Source organism: Nannobrachium achirus (assembly GCF_963921795.1).
Source record: "Nannobrachium achirus genome assembly, chromosome: 2".
In the NCBI taxonomy this organism is placed as follows: Eukaryota; Metazoa; Chordata; class Actinopteri; order Myctophiformes; family Myctophidae; genus Nannobrachium; species Nannobrachium achirus.
Genome location: NC_137811.1, coordinates 28,873,637 through 28,889,540, shown reverse-complemented (window position 1 = coordinate 28,889,540; position 15,904 = coordinate 28,873,637). Strand labels below are relative to the sequence as shown.

The 15,904-nt window shown below is 43.6% G+C and overlaps 1 protein-coding gene across 2 annotated transcripts in view; it reads right to left on the bottom strand.

The window, feature by feature from the left end:
- Positions 1–581: 581 nt before the first annotated feature.
- Positions 582–15,904, bottom strand: part of trak1a (trafficking protein, kinesin binding 1a) — a 50,706-nt gene continuing 35,383 nt past the window's right edge. For both annotated transcript variants that reach the window (XM_080720952.1, XM_080720953.1), the window contains 9 exons: positions 15,587–15,717; positions 15,220–15,294; positions 13,805–13,942; positions 13,289–13,365; positions 12,521–12,745; positions 11,438–11,775; positions 8,473–8,889; positions 6,496–6,598; positions 582–4,436 (listed from right to left, as the gene is read on the bottom strand). In XM_080720952.1, the coding sequence (XP_080577078.1) occupies positions 3,458–4,436; positions 6,496–6,598; positions 8,473–8,889; positions 11,438–11,775; positions 12,521–12,745; positions 13,289–13,365; positions 13,805–13,942; positions 15,220–15,294; positions 15,587–15,717 (2,483 nt within the window). In that variant the 3' untranslated portion in view covers positions 582–3,457. The remainder of the gene's footprint in view (positions 4,437–6,495; positions 6,599–8,472; positions 8,890–11,437; positions 11,776–12,520; positions 12,746–13,288; positions 13,366–13,804; positions 13,943–15,219; positions 15,295–15,586; positions 15,718–15,904) is intronic.

Here is a 15,904-nt window from a genome sequence, read left to right as displayed (position 1 = left end):
GACTGCATTGTCATCTCTTTTGTTCATTTTGAAATTTTATTTAAAAAATAATGTACAACTCAAGATGCATAGCATACTTATGATTTACAATGCACAGCATAATGATGATACAAATACCCATTTACGGCTAAAACAAGGCGGCATTGATTTGAAATCAATACATAGACATACCGTATATACAGTAAATATATATGAACATACAGCAGAATTATTGTTGGTAATAATAACATACATTCAGATGACATGTGTGAGACACACACACACACAAACACACCAAGCACCAACTGGTTCAGTAGCTAATACTGTGTCTTTTTTTCCCAGGCAACTGTTACAGTCGTGGTTGTCTAGGTCAGTGGTTCTCAACCTTTTCAGACCGTGACCCCCAAAATAATCATATTTCAACTGGAGACCCCCCCACCCCCCCCCACCATGATAAGCACTTGGAATTGTAGGAGTTGGCATTACATTTAGTTTGACTCCATCTGTTCCACTGTGAAAATAGCAGATCTACATGCTCACAACGCCTTGCAACGCGAGGCGTTGTGTGCATGTAGATCTGCTATTTTCACAATTTCTGCCTCTAATTTTTTGACAGTTTGGCTAATGTTTGACCAGAGGTACTAAAAAGTACACTTATACTGTATGTTGGTCTGTTTACTGTTCAGTGAGAAAACATTGTTAACATTAAGCAAAATATTTTGGGGACCTCCATGGGGGTCCCGACCCTCAGGTTGAAAACCACTGGTCTAGGTAAGAGAAGTGAAGGTTGACGGTTTGATTCCCGCAGAACGTGATCAACAGTGAGCGAGGGAGACTCTATCCCACTCCCTCTATAACTGGTGCCCTGGAACAAGGCTGCTCTACAGCAGTGGTTCTCAACCTTTTCAGGCCGCGACCCCCAAAATAATCATATTTTAACAGGGGACCCCCCACCCTGACAAGCACCAAGAGTTGAGGCATTACATTTTGTATAACATGGTTAAACTGTAAAATTAGCAGAACTGTGTAGATCAGCTATTTTCAGTTTCTGGCTCTAATATTTGACAATTTGGCCAGTGTTTAACTAGTCATTTTAGAGGTATTAAAAAGTCCTTAAATTGTCACTTTAGAAATGTGCAGATACCCTCTATATACACTTAAACTGTATGTTGGTCTGTTTACTGTTGAGCGAGAAAACAACGTTGCTCATTAAGTTAATGATCTGGGGACCCCCCAAAATAATTTGGGTACCACTCTGGGGGTCCCGACCCACAGGCTGAGAACCACTGCTCTACAGTAGTGAGGCTGGTCAGTGAATACATAACATGGTTGTACTGGATAGCTTCGAGGTGTGAATGTGTGTGAATGCTTCTAACTGCGTGAAGCAGTGCATCGTGTGCTCAGTCAACTTTCTCTGGTTAAATCGTTTTTTCTTTTTTATTGACAAAAAATAAATCCAAAACAACTAATAACCTAAATGTTGTTTTGGCACTTCTGTTAAGTCGGCTTGCTAGCGTCGCCAGCCTCCTTCATTCAAAGTCATGGAAAGTATAAACTGAGTTAGACCGTTGTTAGCTTACAGCTAATAATACTCATGGGGGAAAAAAAAGAAAAAAAAAAAAACATTCACCACTCGAACCAAACTGTTTCAACGGATTGAAAGAGCCAGAACAGTGATATTTACTTCCACTCTTAAAGTGCCTAATCAATCAGGACAGCAGGGCAAAGGAGAAATATAATTAACAAATAATTAATTTAAAGAAACATCTGTTCAACTTACAATGTGCTTCTCATTATCCACAGACCTAATAAACTAGAAAAAGCAGACATGTCATAAAATAATATTTAAAAATATAATGCCACATTCCAATAAGCTACAGTACGTTTTCTGCATTCATAGGCACATACAAGTATTCAGTCATTTGCTACATTTTCAGCCAATTGTCAAGTAAAATGTCAGAATTTCTCTGTCACAGAAAATACACATTTGTTTAGTTGTGTTTCCATAATGTTGTCTTGAGACAATAAAAAGGCTATCTAAAAATAGCATTCTGTTGTCAGGTTATATTATTCAACTAATTGTTACATTGTTATTTAATGTATACATTAATACCACCTTGGTGAACTTTTCCATCTCAAATCTAAATTTTCTGTTATCATTTGGGTTTGCCAATGTGATGCCTTATAATATACTATCATATATTGTATAATGTTGTGATTGAAACATGTATTACATGGCAACCCAGTCATCATTGCTGTCTATATCATTGGACCAGTCTCTCTTCCACAGTAACTCAAAATACAGTTCAAGTTCCATTTGACTCCAGTGTTTAAATATGAGACACAGATCCTTTACAGTATTTAACATCCAATCATGAGTCGCGAAGGCCATCTGTTTGAGCGTGTAGCCTCCTGTGAGGCTCTTGCAATGACCACCGCTGTTTTATTTTCAAAAATGTAAAGCACATTTGAGCTACATTCTGTGTATGAAAAGTGCTGTGCTCCACAAATAGAGCTTTGTTTTGATGTAAACCCAATACACCAGCTGGTTTAACAAATTGGTTCCCTCTATCTCTTAGTTCCTTTCATACAAAACATGCAGCTCAAAGTGCTTTACATGTACGAGATAAAAATAAAAATAAAACTGACGAAGAAAAAACAGTGCACAAAGGAAGCAAACAGGAAAAACAAAGTGCTTTGCATCAAAATAAGAAAAAAAACTGCTACTTTAAAGTAAAGTACATGATCAATCAAAAAGGAGGTTAAATGGAAAATAAAATGAAATAAAATGCCTCATTTAAAGATCTCCAATTTTTCTTTTTGGTAGGGTTATGCATATCTGCAGCCTATTCTATGGGCTCGCGAGGGAACTGAAAATAACAAGAGTTGTTGGCCGAACAGGTGTGGTGTGTTGCTAGGCTGAAAACGTGCATATGGCCGACCCGACCACCTTCCATGGCACATAAAATTCATGTTGATTGTACAACCCATTCAATGTGTGTATGTTGGGACTGAGACATCAACAAAACATCATGGTATACTGTAAAACCTAATGTACGACTCCAATGGACACTGAGGAAGGCAAACTGGACCTGGTCCCATACTGATCCATTTAGGTTTGACACAGTAAATCAGTCAATGTTAGAGAATATACGTCTAGAACATATAATGTCAACATAGTCATCACCAGATCAGTTCTGGATTGATTTGATCCAGCAATTATTGATTTTACATTACAGTCTATTGGGGTTTGCATGGGTTGGGTCGAATCGGCAAGCTTTTAGTTTAGTTTAGTCATTGTAGCTGGTCTTTGTTGGTCGATTGCACTGTCCATCATTGAAGAATGTCTGTTGTTCTCACACTCTCACAGGTTGTGCGTGAGTAGTGTTTATGTCATCGTTGAAGCTGGTCTGGTCTAGAGATTGTGTCATCCATTTTGGGGGAAGGGGGAGGTGAATGTCATCTTCCCTAGTTGGGATCAGTCCGTGTGTGCGCGGCTGTACGCTGCATGACGTTCGTCCTGTGTGTGTGCGTGCTGCTGCGTTTCTGCCATGTTGCTCGTGTGTAGCGTGTGTGTCTCCTGCGTGTGGGGGAGCAGGGGGGCTCCCTTCATGGCCATACTGGCCCCCACCATCGCAGGGTAGCTTCTGTTCCTCCTGAGACCGACGTTCAGAACGGAGAGGCCCCCGCCCAGAGCTCCACCCCCCGCTGTCGAGGTGCCGAAGGGGCCCAGCAGCGCCGCCGCCCCCCCGCAAGGGTTGGATGCCCCCGTGGGCGACACGGTGCGAAAGCGCCTCAGTTTGTCCACCAGTCCCAGATTGGAAACCTCCGTCAGCCCGTCGTCCGCCACGCCGCCTTCCGCTCCCCGCACCTCCCTCTCTGCCTCCCCCAGCACCTCCCGCAGGATGGTCCGAGCCGGCTTGGAGGCCAGGAAGGTGTCGTAGAACGGGTGCTCCTCCGTGGAGGGGCTGAACTGGAAGAGGGGACGCGAGGAGGTGTCGGAGGCGTCGGGAGAGGAAGCGGCCCCGGGGCGACGACAGCGGTGCTTCGGGGAGTTGGGCGGGGTGGAGGGGGGGATGAGGAAGGGGTCCACGCACGTCTGCCACTCTTTCGCTCCGTCTTTGGGCTCTGTGCGCCGGTGGAAGCTCCCGTGTGTAAGTCCGGCTCCCCCTCCTACTCCTCTTGTAGGAGTCGAGGCTCCGCTGGCGTCGGCTCCTCGGTCCCAGCTGCGTGGGTCGTACACAGAGGCGGAGATGCCGCTCTCCAGCAGGAGGCGCACGAGGCCCAGGGAGGTGCTGGTGGTCCGGGTGGAGTCGCGGAGGTTGGTGGAGGACTCGGACAGGGAGAGGGACAGGGAGAGGCGGCGCGGGGTGCAGCAGGGAGTGGTGGAGGTGGAGAAGCTGCCAGAGGAGACATTCACTCCGGAGGAGGTGGCCGGACGGCGGAGGACAGGAGTGCTGAAGGAGAGAAGATGAGGCAGCGGAGGTCAGAAGAGGTTCTTTCTTAACCCATTAAAGGCCCTTTCCCACTGGGCGCGATAAGGATAAAGATAACGATAAAAAATTCACATCACGTTCACATCAATTAAGACGGCTTTATCGTTGTGGTGTGGACGCTGCCATCCACATCAATTGAAAACGATATTTTTTATCATTATCGTTATCTTTATTGTTATCACGCCCAGTGGGAAAGGACCTTAAGACCTGAGGCTGATTCTACAAACTAGAAGCTCGGCCGCCCTTCTTGTTCGTGTCATGGATCACCAAATTGATATGTATATGGCCGTGGACCACCCATCTGAAAATGTTTTGTGCCAGGGACCTCCAGAAGAGAAGATTTATGTAAAAAAAAAGAATTATAATTAAAAAAATCTAAATTGTTCAAAATGTCTTACAAAATAGCAGATCTACAAGCTTGCAGTGCGGCACGAAGTGACTTGCTGTGAGCGTGTATATCTGTTATTTTTTAGCTTGTACTGTACAGGGTGTAACTGTTATTTAATGGGTTAAAGGGTGACTCTCTAGATTTTTAACCTGAATCCTATTCATTCTATTCCTGAGGAGGACGAGAAAATCACTTTCCAATGTGTTCTGTGTGTCGAGATCTCTCTCTAAAAGGAGCTTGGAAAACAAAGCAAGTGAGTGTCAAACGCAAACGATGACGTGTGTTTCACATGTCCTCACAACAGACTAGGATTCACGTTTCACTTCAAACTACAGAAACAGGTTAATTGGTTTGACACGCAGTTAGTTACTCATGGACCAAAGACCCTGTTACAGCATTTCTTTTAGTTGGATCAGTGAGATATGTCTTCATCTAAAGACTTGTTATCTTGACAGGTGAGGTATAAGAATCAGGAAACATTTGGGGCAGAGTAGATGGATGGCTTCATGAATTGATGGGCCACAAGGAATCTAGCCATATTGCTACTATTATCCCCTATGCTGTAGTGTGGTATAGACATATGTGGTGCTGAATGTGACTTACAATGAGTCACCAGTAGTTTATCTCAGTGTAAAAAAGGGCCCCATGCATTTTGCTGTATTGTATTGGCGTGGTTCTTGACCAAGGACACTTTCACAGGACAAAGAGCTGTGGTTGGAATTCAAGATGGGACCATTACATCACAGGAAGGTCACTGTAACCTCAAGGTGATGAAACATTGGTTTAGTTCCTGTACCATCCATCTACTTTGCTTCAAAGTGTTCTACATCACTCTTTAGCCTTGACTTCTCCTCATCTAAACACACCCGACTAGCTCAGCGATCGCACTCTCATGCACGGCCTCACCCACGTGCGCGCTCAGTGGGCCTGCTCTACGTCGGCCCTCACAACCACGTGATACAGCCCCACATCCTCTTCCTCGTCACATGACCTAGTGAGGGCCAATGGGACAACAGTGACTTCAAGCTGAGAGAGAACGATGAAGGCTAACTGCTGTTATGTTAATCACTACACACTGTCCTCTGGGAGCGCTCTAGGATATGAAATGAATATCAGTGCTAGCTTTGAAATGTGGAATTGTGGGTGAAAGAACCAAGAATGAAGTGAAACTAAAGGATTGGTTAACCACATGAACCGTAGCATCCCTATTCTGGGCATAATGGGCAAACATTCTGCAAAAATACTGTAAGCAAACCTTCTGCAAAAAATCTATGCAGACTCTATCTACAACTCACAACACTTGAGCCTTTAGGTTGGTGGGAAACATCAGGTATAATTTACAATTAGGTGAATGCATGTAGTATGTGTAGCATCTGTGAATAAAATCCAAGCCTTGTTCAACTTCAACTTCACAACATGTTTACAGTTGTAAGAGTGGCCGAAATTGCAGTTGCATTTTAAATAAGAATAAGAATAACACATTTCAAAATAAATATCAAATTGACATAAATTATGTAATAACAAAGAAAACATCAAATAGTAGCAGATATCAAATATACATAAAAGGTCATCGACAGACATGCAATAATGAAATAAAAAAGACACATTGCTGTGTTTAACTTGGGTTCTCACCTGGGGGACACACTGGTCAACTGGTCGGACGGGTGGAGTATCCGACAGGTGGTATACGTGTAGGTGGAGTAAGAATGAGAGGAACACTTCCCTGGAATATTAACTAGAAGAGAAGAAAGGAAAATAATGTAGGACAGGGTAGGGCAGGGTTGGAGAGGAGAGGAGAGGAGTAGAAAAAAGGGAACAGGTTAGTGTTTAATGGTGCCAACAACAATCCCACATTAAGAATCATACTGAAGAAACAAATCAAGAACAGCACCAAGAAAGTTGGAATCACAGAAACAACCCAAAGCAGAGGATGCATAGATGCTTCCCTAACTGTCACTTTACTTTTGTTTACCTACAGTATCAACCATTGTTCCTCCTGAGTCTTTTGAATGTAAGATGTTTGTGTTTTGCCCCATTAATTTAGTTCATATCTGTGTGCGAGAACGTGACCCTTAACATTTCAGTTCTTACAGTATACTGTATCTCTTGCTGAAGTCAATATGATTTAATATGCACAGAAATACTGGCAATTACTGGGGAATAATGTGGTTATGATAATAACTTGATGGAAGCGTTGACTGTATGTGCAGAGCATCATTGTGGCTATATTAATAACTCAAAAGGAAGTGTTTATTCATACAAGTATTGGTAATAACCACTCAATGAATTTGTTTAACTCAATTTGGGTTTTGACTATAACTATTTCCTATATCCGAGAGATCTTAACTGGGGTTTTCCCCCCCCAAAAAATTGTAATCATTCAACATGTTTACATGACTATTTCAATAACCATTGTATTTCCTTAAACAGGCTTCGATCACCATATTAGTGTGCAATGCATGCACACAATGAATGTGCTTGTTAGGATCAGGTGTTTGCAGTGTTTGGAATGCAAACATCAGATATCTGTGATAGGAGACACTTCCTCTCTCAGCGTCTAAATACAGTAGATGCTCATCCTACGCAGCAAAAGGGACAGTAGAACCGGAGAATTCTAGTGTGTAATTAGAGAAAAGTATGTTTGTGTGTGTGAAGGTGACCCAGGGACATGATGACTAGGTCAGCTCCAATCTTAGCCTGGCAGGTGATGTCATGAACATGTGACCTAGACAGCTGCAACCCTGATTCTTCTCTCTCTCTCTCTCTCACACACACACACACACACACACACACACACACACACACACACACACACACACACACACACACACACACACACACACACACACACACACACACACACACACGTGACATTGGCCGTCCTCCAATTTCATGTCCAGTGAGCAGTGTATCTTGAGATGCCGCTTGAAAATAGCTCCTAAAGTGTAGCCAACAATTCAGCCCTAAGATCATCATAAACCCCTCAACTGTATGTCCTGAATTTAAACAGCAAATCTGCCCAGGAGGTTCCCACTTCTGTCACGCCATGTCATGTGATTGGACTATTGTTACTTTCAGCAGTTGAAATAAAGGACCAATAATAAAATAGAAAAGTGAAAAAATAAAACTGATTGGATGAAGTGAAGTAAAGAGGAATATGACATTTACAAAGACAAACACACGTAGACTTACAGAGAAGCAAATCTAGCGGGACATTTTGAAACGATTCTAAAATGAGAAGTAGAGTGATTTTCTGAGACATGAGTCGATAAAATGATGGAGTGGAAAGGATTCAGACAGTATGAATCGATGACAGGAGAGATCAATCAGGGAGATGCAACTAAGGAAAGTAAGTAAACAAAAAATATGTACTTTTTTCATGTGGGGTGTGATGACTGCGCAGACAACACACATGGTCTGTCTGGATGTGCGTTCACATGCGTGTGCAGGTGTGGATAGGACCGGGGGGAGGGGGCTGTGGTGGTTGGATGTCCAACGAATGTCCCTCCACCCCACCCCCACATTCCGCTCTAACCCCCCACCCGTCACAGCCCTCACATTCCAGGGGAGTAACATGCTGCCGTGACCCCAGCTAGGAAGCTCCCTCACCGGGCATATTGTCCACCACACCAGCCTGGAACTCTGCCACGTCTCCCTGTTGGCTCGTCTTGGACGAGGAGCAGAGAGGAGAGAGAGGAGGAAACGTCGGAGGGAGGAGTGTGTTCACGCTTCTGTCCCTCGCTGCGGGAGCCAATTCCGATTGGCTGCGGTCGTCGCCGCCATTTCTGACATCTGACATCGGGGAGGACGATCGCGGATGATCGGCACGCTCTGCTGACTGGCCACAGGTCGCGTCAAGTGACCGCTCGTCCTCTTCTGGTTGGTCGAGATCCCAGGAGACCTCCTCCTGTTCCTGGTCCTGCTCCAAGGTACGGAAGCCTTTAGTGACCACGCCGGGCCGTTGGTCCAGGAGTCCTCCCAGATGAGGCTGGGCAAGCTGCTGCCATGCATGAAGGGTTGCTGAACCTGGGAGAGATAAGATAACAAAGATATAACAATAATGTACTCATGTTATGATTGCAGTATGTGTACTGTTTGATCAGTACTGTCGACTTTAGAGCCTTCAGGAGGTGCTGTGCAATACTAGTGTACTTTAGATGTCAGAGCACATGTGTCAAATGGAACTGAATTACAGACATGACACCCTGGAGTTTTATTTTCTCCATCTATTGCTGTTTGGAGGGCTGTTAGTGGTGGTAACTGCATTTCCCTCTGGATTCGTGAAGGTCTGTCTATGTTTGGTATTTGTCACTCAACTTCAACTGACTGATCAGAATCTGAGGACTGTGTAGTTTCTCTATTCAGCTCAGCATGTGAAATAAATACTGTTCCGTAAACATTGCATGCATAAATGCCTTTAGATAACACACACGCACGCAGGCATGCACGCACACACACACACACACACACACACACACACACACACACACACACACACACACACACACACACACACACACACACACACACACACACACACACACACACACACACACACACACTGTACACACACATGGACACACAGACACATTCTAACAAGCACATACTCAGACAGCCAGAGCCAGCATGTCTATTGTCTACATACAAAGGACAAATACTTGTGCTGCTTAATATCTGGACAGTATGTGTCTGTCTCACACAAAGGAACACATGTTTGAGCACACACGCACGCACGCACGCACACACACACACAAACACAAACACACACGCGCGCGCACAATGATCTTTGTCATTTCAGTCTAAATCAGGCTCATGCTGTAATGCATTCTGTGTTTTCCGACAACCATAAAGTTGTTTTATTTCAAGTCCTATCAATTGCTATTGTTTGTGCAACTCAGAGAATCCCTTAATGTCATTGAAGACATATCAGTACATTAGAAATACATGCAACATGGCTAAAATGCCAACAGAACAGGAAAGAAAGGGAGATGGTGAGAAGATTTAGTGGATTTTATTGAAGAAGTCTTTTATTGAAGAAGTCTTCAACAGAGGGAAACACAAGACAAGTTGAACTGAAACAGAACTTAACAGGGAGGAGAAGAAAACAGAGACCATAATGATAAAAACAGAGGAGAGACATGGAAAAACTGAGGGGTGGAAATGAAATGGGTGGTGTGTGTGTGTGTCGCATGCACTGTTGTACCTCTTCTTCTATTAATTAATTAACCCCTGTCACACCATCATGAATTAGGCTTGAAATAAATCAGCGAGTGCAATTATTTCATATAACATAGACAAACTGTAAGTATGCTTGAGAACATACTACAACTCCTGGATACTGTTCCATAGTGACTTCACAGCGGATGTAATTCTAGATCTGAACACTAGACGGAGCCAAATAACAGGATATTTCTCCATAATGCAGTGGTTGTACAGTAGGGTTGCAGTACTTAAAATGTGTACACTGTACAGGTTATGTAAGTGTCACTAAAGCATTCAGACAAAATATATATCCAAAATGAATGCTACTAATAAAGAATATATTACATATTTGCCTATAAATACAACATTTAAACAGTATGAAAATAAATATCTATAAGCTTTGAACAAAGACTAAAATAATAAAATAAAATAAATACTGCATGGTAGTGTAGCTTCTTATGCTGGATTTGGTGTCTGTATGTTAAGTACTATTTAAAACACTATTAAACTAGGTTTGATAAAGTGTACATAACATAACAGAAGCATAATTTATTCAGTAGCATTATTACTTATTTCAAACCAGCATGTGTGTTTGTATTATACATTCTTGTATTGAGCAAATTATTAAAAAGAGACCTAACAATATTCTCTATCTTTTAAGAAAATTGTTTAACCAAAGATTTGTATGTGACAAGGTCTTGTTGCGTTACATATCATTTTAATCTCTTGTGTGTCATATATACTTTTACACTCGCTTTTATGTGAACAAACCACCAAATTCAATCCCTCATTATGTGCAAACTTGCTCAGCCAAGTCAAGATTCCAGATTTGAGTATTTGTAACTTTCTAATTCAAAATTACGATGTTGATTCTAGATCTGAAACCAGCAGCGAGGCTGTGTGTGCCTGAAGTAGAAGGAGTGTTGGAGGTTTAAGCTCCCCTCCTGTTCCTCCAGCAGGTCTAGCAGGCCTGTCATCACCAGGTCCAGCGAGGCCCCAGATGAGGGCCAGGGCCTGGGCAGGCTGCTCAGCACCACCCGCCCGCTGGAGCTCCTCGCTGGCCTCTCAGCTTTTAACTGAGCTTCCTGGTTTAAGCTGTGGTGGACGTAGCTGAAAGAGTTTTGCTCTGGACTCTGTGTGTGATCTTGAACGCCGTCATTTTGGGTCGGCTGTGCATTGTCAACGGGCCGATCTTGACTCTCTACAGGTTTAGAATTTTCGGATTCGGGGGAATTTGGATTTAGGCTCTCAGAGGGATTCTGAACGCACTGGTTTGAATTATTTTGTGCCTCGTGACAGAGAGGGCTCTGCTCTCCGGGCAGCGGCGGTGCTGGTGGATTCTGGGAGTTGTGGTTCTGAGACGGATAATCACCTTCGAGCGGCTTGACGATCTGCAGCTTGTCCGGCAGGTAGGACCTGGACGTGAAGGAGTACCCCGACCACACGCTGCCAAGCGAGGGGTGCGTGCACAGCGACAGCAGGCTCTCCGTGGGGGTCTCCCGGCCGTCCTCCCCTCCGCCACTGCTCCCGTCCTCCTCTGCCTCCTCCTTGGCCAGGTAGGCCAGCTTCCGGTCTCTCTCCTCCTCGAAGAAGCGTCTCTCGGAGAGGTAGTTGTCGCGGCGGAGGGAGAGGCGTCGGAGGGCGGCCTCCAGGTCCCTGCTCCCTGGGGTGCCGGGGGTCCCATGGGGACGCCTGTTAGAGTCCTCTGATCTGGACAGCGGAGACGGGGAGACAGGGTTGAGACAACATGCTATTGTTTTTTTACGTCATTATTTATTTTCTATCTTTTTAATCTCTACAGTACGTTTGTTTGGGCCTTGTCCAGATTTTATTGGCCTTAGTGAAATAGGCTATGCTTCCTTCATTTATGACGTGCTGTGAGCTTGTATATCTGCTACTTTTGAATAAGTATAAACTAGGTATAAGTATAAAATAATGGTTAAAGTGGTTAAAATGTATCTAAAATCTCAAATGGCACAGTTGTTTTCCCGGTTATAATGGGCTTATAGTATCTTTCACCAAAAGCTCCACAGGGCTTACAAGACACTGCACAATGTACAATTCTAAGTATATGCATTCAGCACCACTTAAACAGTTACTTCATCACCCCAAAAGAATCACATACAAAAGCAAAATTCACAATACACACACTTAGCTACTCTTTTCCAGGGTTACAAATGTGTAGTAACGGTGCTGATCTTGGATCTGATCCTTGTACTTTATTATTGTCATAAAACTGAGCAACACTTTCTTTCCAGATTAAGATGTTGTTTTTCATGGGGCACCACTTAGCTTAATTAGAATCACTTAGGTTATTATTGCACTGGCTTTTTAAAGCTCATTTGTACATACTGTACCTGTATGTAAAGACATAAGCTGTCTCTTCTCAAGGCTATCATGTAACATAGTTAAGGTAACATAAAGTAATGTAAAACGCTGAGTCATGCTGTCCTACCCGTCATCAGGGGCCTCCAGGATGCTGCTGTTCTTGTTGTCCAGGATGAGGCCACTTCCTGTGTCGCTACCATATATGGAGTTGGAGCGTGGCGAGCTCACCCTGCTGGACCGCCCGGATGTGAAACACGACGTCTGATTGGACCCTGGGATGTTCAGCGCCGAGCGCTGCTGCCGCATCAGGTTGAGGTTCTTCACAGTCTGGAACACTCGCTTTGGATGGAGCCTGAACACACACACACAAACGTATACACGCACACACACAACACACAACACACACACGCACACGCACACACGCACGCACACACACACACACACACACACACACACACGCACACGCACACGCACACGCACACGCACACGTGACAAATGTATCCACAACTTTTCAACGTCCCATCGTGCATTGCGCAGAATGTGCAGGCAGCTTCCGGCGCCACAGCCGAGAGTGATCTACAAGCTCACAACGGTTGCATCTGCGACGCGACGTGAGCTTGTATGTCTGCTGTTAACCGGAAGTGTCCCGCAAATAATGCTACAGTAAATTCTCGCGGAAACAGGTGGATACATTTTGTATCCATATGACGAATATTTGGGCATAATATTAACACAGTTACTGCTGAACCAACCGTTTACTGCTTAACCTGACAAGTCGGGTTATAGCGTTTCCTATTGTAAACCGTAGCGTGCCGTCTGTGGCACCCGGCAATAACTAACAGCAATGAGTAACAAGTAACAAGCAACAAGTAGATGGTTTTCTGAATAAACCTACTTCTGTTCTTCTACATCTGGATCTTCCATCTTTATTTCCTTCCTCATGGTTCCTTCGATCTCTGCAGCCAGAGAGTCCTGGAAGACAGAAGCACACATCCACTATTACACTAGTTGACAACAAAGATTGCATTCTGCCTGACACCTTCCTCTTAGCATGTTTTAGTCTTACACCTCCTAGATCAGTTGTTTTCACTAGTTTGGGTCCTGGGCAAATGTCTAGACTCTCTTTTGGATCTCGACCTGAAAGGTTTGGGAACCACTGGAATTAGAGTCTAATTCCACCCCTCTACCTCCATCACCCTTTCTATGACTGCTTTCTATGACTGCCTCTCCCCTTCCTCGATAGATCTTTCCATTAATCCGTTTATCCCTCCCTCTCTGTCTCCTTCCATCCCTCTCTCCCTCCCTCCCACCATGTGGTGTCTTGGTGTGCTCAAATCTCGTTTATTCCTCTCCCTCCCTCCAACAATCCCCTCTCTCTCCCTCCTTCCATCTATCCCTCTCTCTCTCTCACCATAGGGAACAGTCCCAGTGAGTGGAAGCGTCTTGATGTGCTGAGAGGTAGAGTTTTATTCCTCAGGTTCTTGAGTTCCTCCTGAGCTTCGTGCAGCATCTCCATGCACTCTGCATATTTATCCTCCAACTCACGCAACTACAGCACACCCAACAGGAGAGAGAAAGAACAACAACAACAACAACAGCAACACAGTTAATAATACTACCAATAGTTCTGAGATTCTATTGCACAGTTTTAACTTTTAAAAACGGTTTAAAAAGTTTCAAGCCCTCACATATATTTCAGGTTTTGATAATTAAGCAATAACATATGAAAGGTTGGCTGTTTTACTACTGTATATCAGCACAGCAGCGATTTGGTCGTAGGCACAAGGCTTTAGAGTTAGACAGAGATAATCACAGACATAACAACAGGATATGAAGTATGATATTGCAGTTCTACTTCAAACTCTTTATCAACTAATGGGTGATATATAAAGTGTATGTTATGATTTTGTCTTTTGTCTCTGCAAGCAACTATAGTTATTTCAGGAAACTATTATTGCTGATCAATATACAAATAGGTATCAAATGTCTAGGGCTCTATTGACAATATTGGTGAAGGGGAAAAAAAAAAATTGTGACAGACAATACTGGCCAACGACAGACCGCTTTAGACCAACCATGGACATCTGTTACCGTCCAGCCAATGAGAGGCTTGACATTCTATCCCAGACCGTGATGACTTGTGATTCAGACCCTCCCCTTCACTTTAATTGATGATGTGGTGAAGATGGTGGGTCTGACATGAGACTAGACCTGAAGTAACTACTGTATTTGTTTACATTCTGTCTGCTGCCTTAAGCACAGACTACTGACTCTCTGACTGTATACTCTGTAATGTGACAATATGTGAATACTGAATAATTATTTTTTATGAAAAATTGAAAAATAGCAGATCTTCAAGCCGCGAGCTTGTAGATCCGCTATTTTTGAAAATACGTGAAAATGTGTGCAAATCTTTGAATGTATATATTTTTAAAGCAAACATTTGTAACACAAATCTTTCTCTTGGTCCCAGGAACAAAATATTTTCAGATGAGGTCCGTGGTTAAATAGGCCTACATATCATTCTAGGGGGTCCTTGACATGAAAAGGTTGAGCACCACTGATATAGAAACATACGTTTTTCAGAAAGACATTAGGATTTAGGATTTTTCAGGTCTTAAAGGGTTAAGCACAGAATACAGACTATCTGCTCTGTAATGTGACAATATGTGAATCATTCACGTTCATGTACCCTGTGTGTATGGTTTAATGTTTCACCCTGTGCCGTCACTGCATCACATGACAAGGCAAATTCCTTGTATGAACCTCATGGTTGGCAACAGAATGGATTCATGCATGTTCTCGCTAGACTAGAGAGGTCCTTACCTCGGCTGTGAGTTGTCGCTGAGCATCTTTGGCTGCACCCAGGTGCTGAGTCAACTCTTCATTCTCCAAAGCATACTGTGCGCGCGCACACACACACACACACACACACACACACACACACACACACACACACACACACACACACACACACACAAGTTAGCCACATTAGCCTGCTAACTAAACTGAAGCCTAGTTTACAGCCGCATTTGCTGCACAGAATATCTTAGCTTCAAAATAAGTTATTTTCAGCGAGCAACACCAATGGTGTGCAATGGAGCATACAATCAATTCAGGGTGATATCTGTTATAACCTTGGATAATCAGTTGAATTGACTGAAATGTTAAAATGTAAATTGCAGACACGCACGGATTTGGCCTTCTTCTGCAGGTCTACGATCTGGGAGAGGAGGTGTGTGATCTCCTCCTGCTGTCTGGAGGCGTCGTCCGTCTTCCTGGACAGCTCCTCCGCCAGGCTGTGCATCTGGAAGTTGGCATCGCCTGGAAAACAACCACCACCACAAGGACAGTTAGCACACGTCCAATACTCAAATGATAACAGTCTCAATAGTCTTTTAATACAGTAAGACTTCAATAATCCCAAATCCCAATAGTCCCAATTGGCATTTTCAAAACTGATAACAATATCAGTGATCATAGATCTCTGGACCCCAAATAAAGAAGCCTT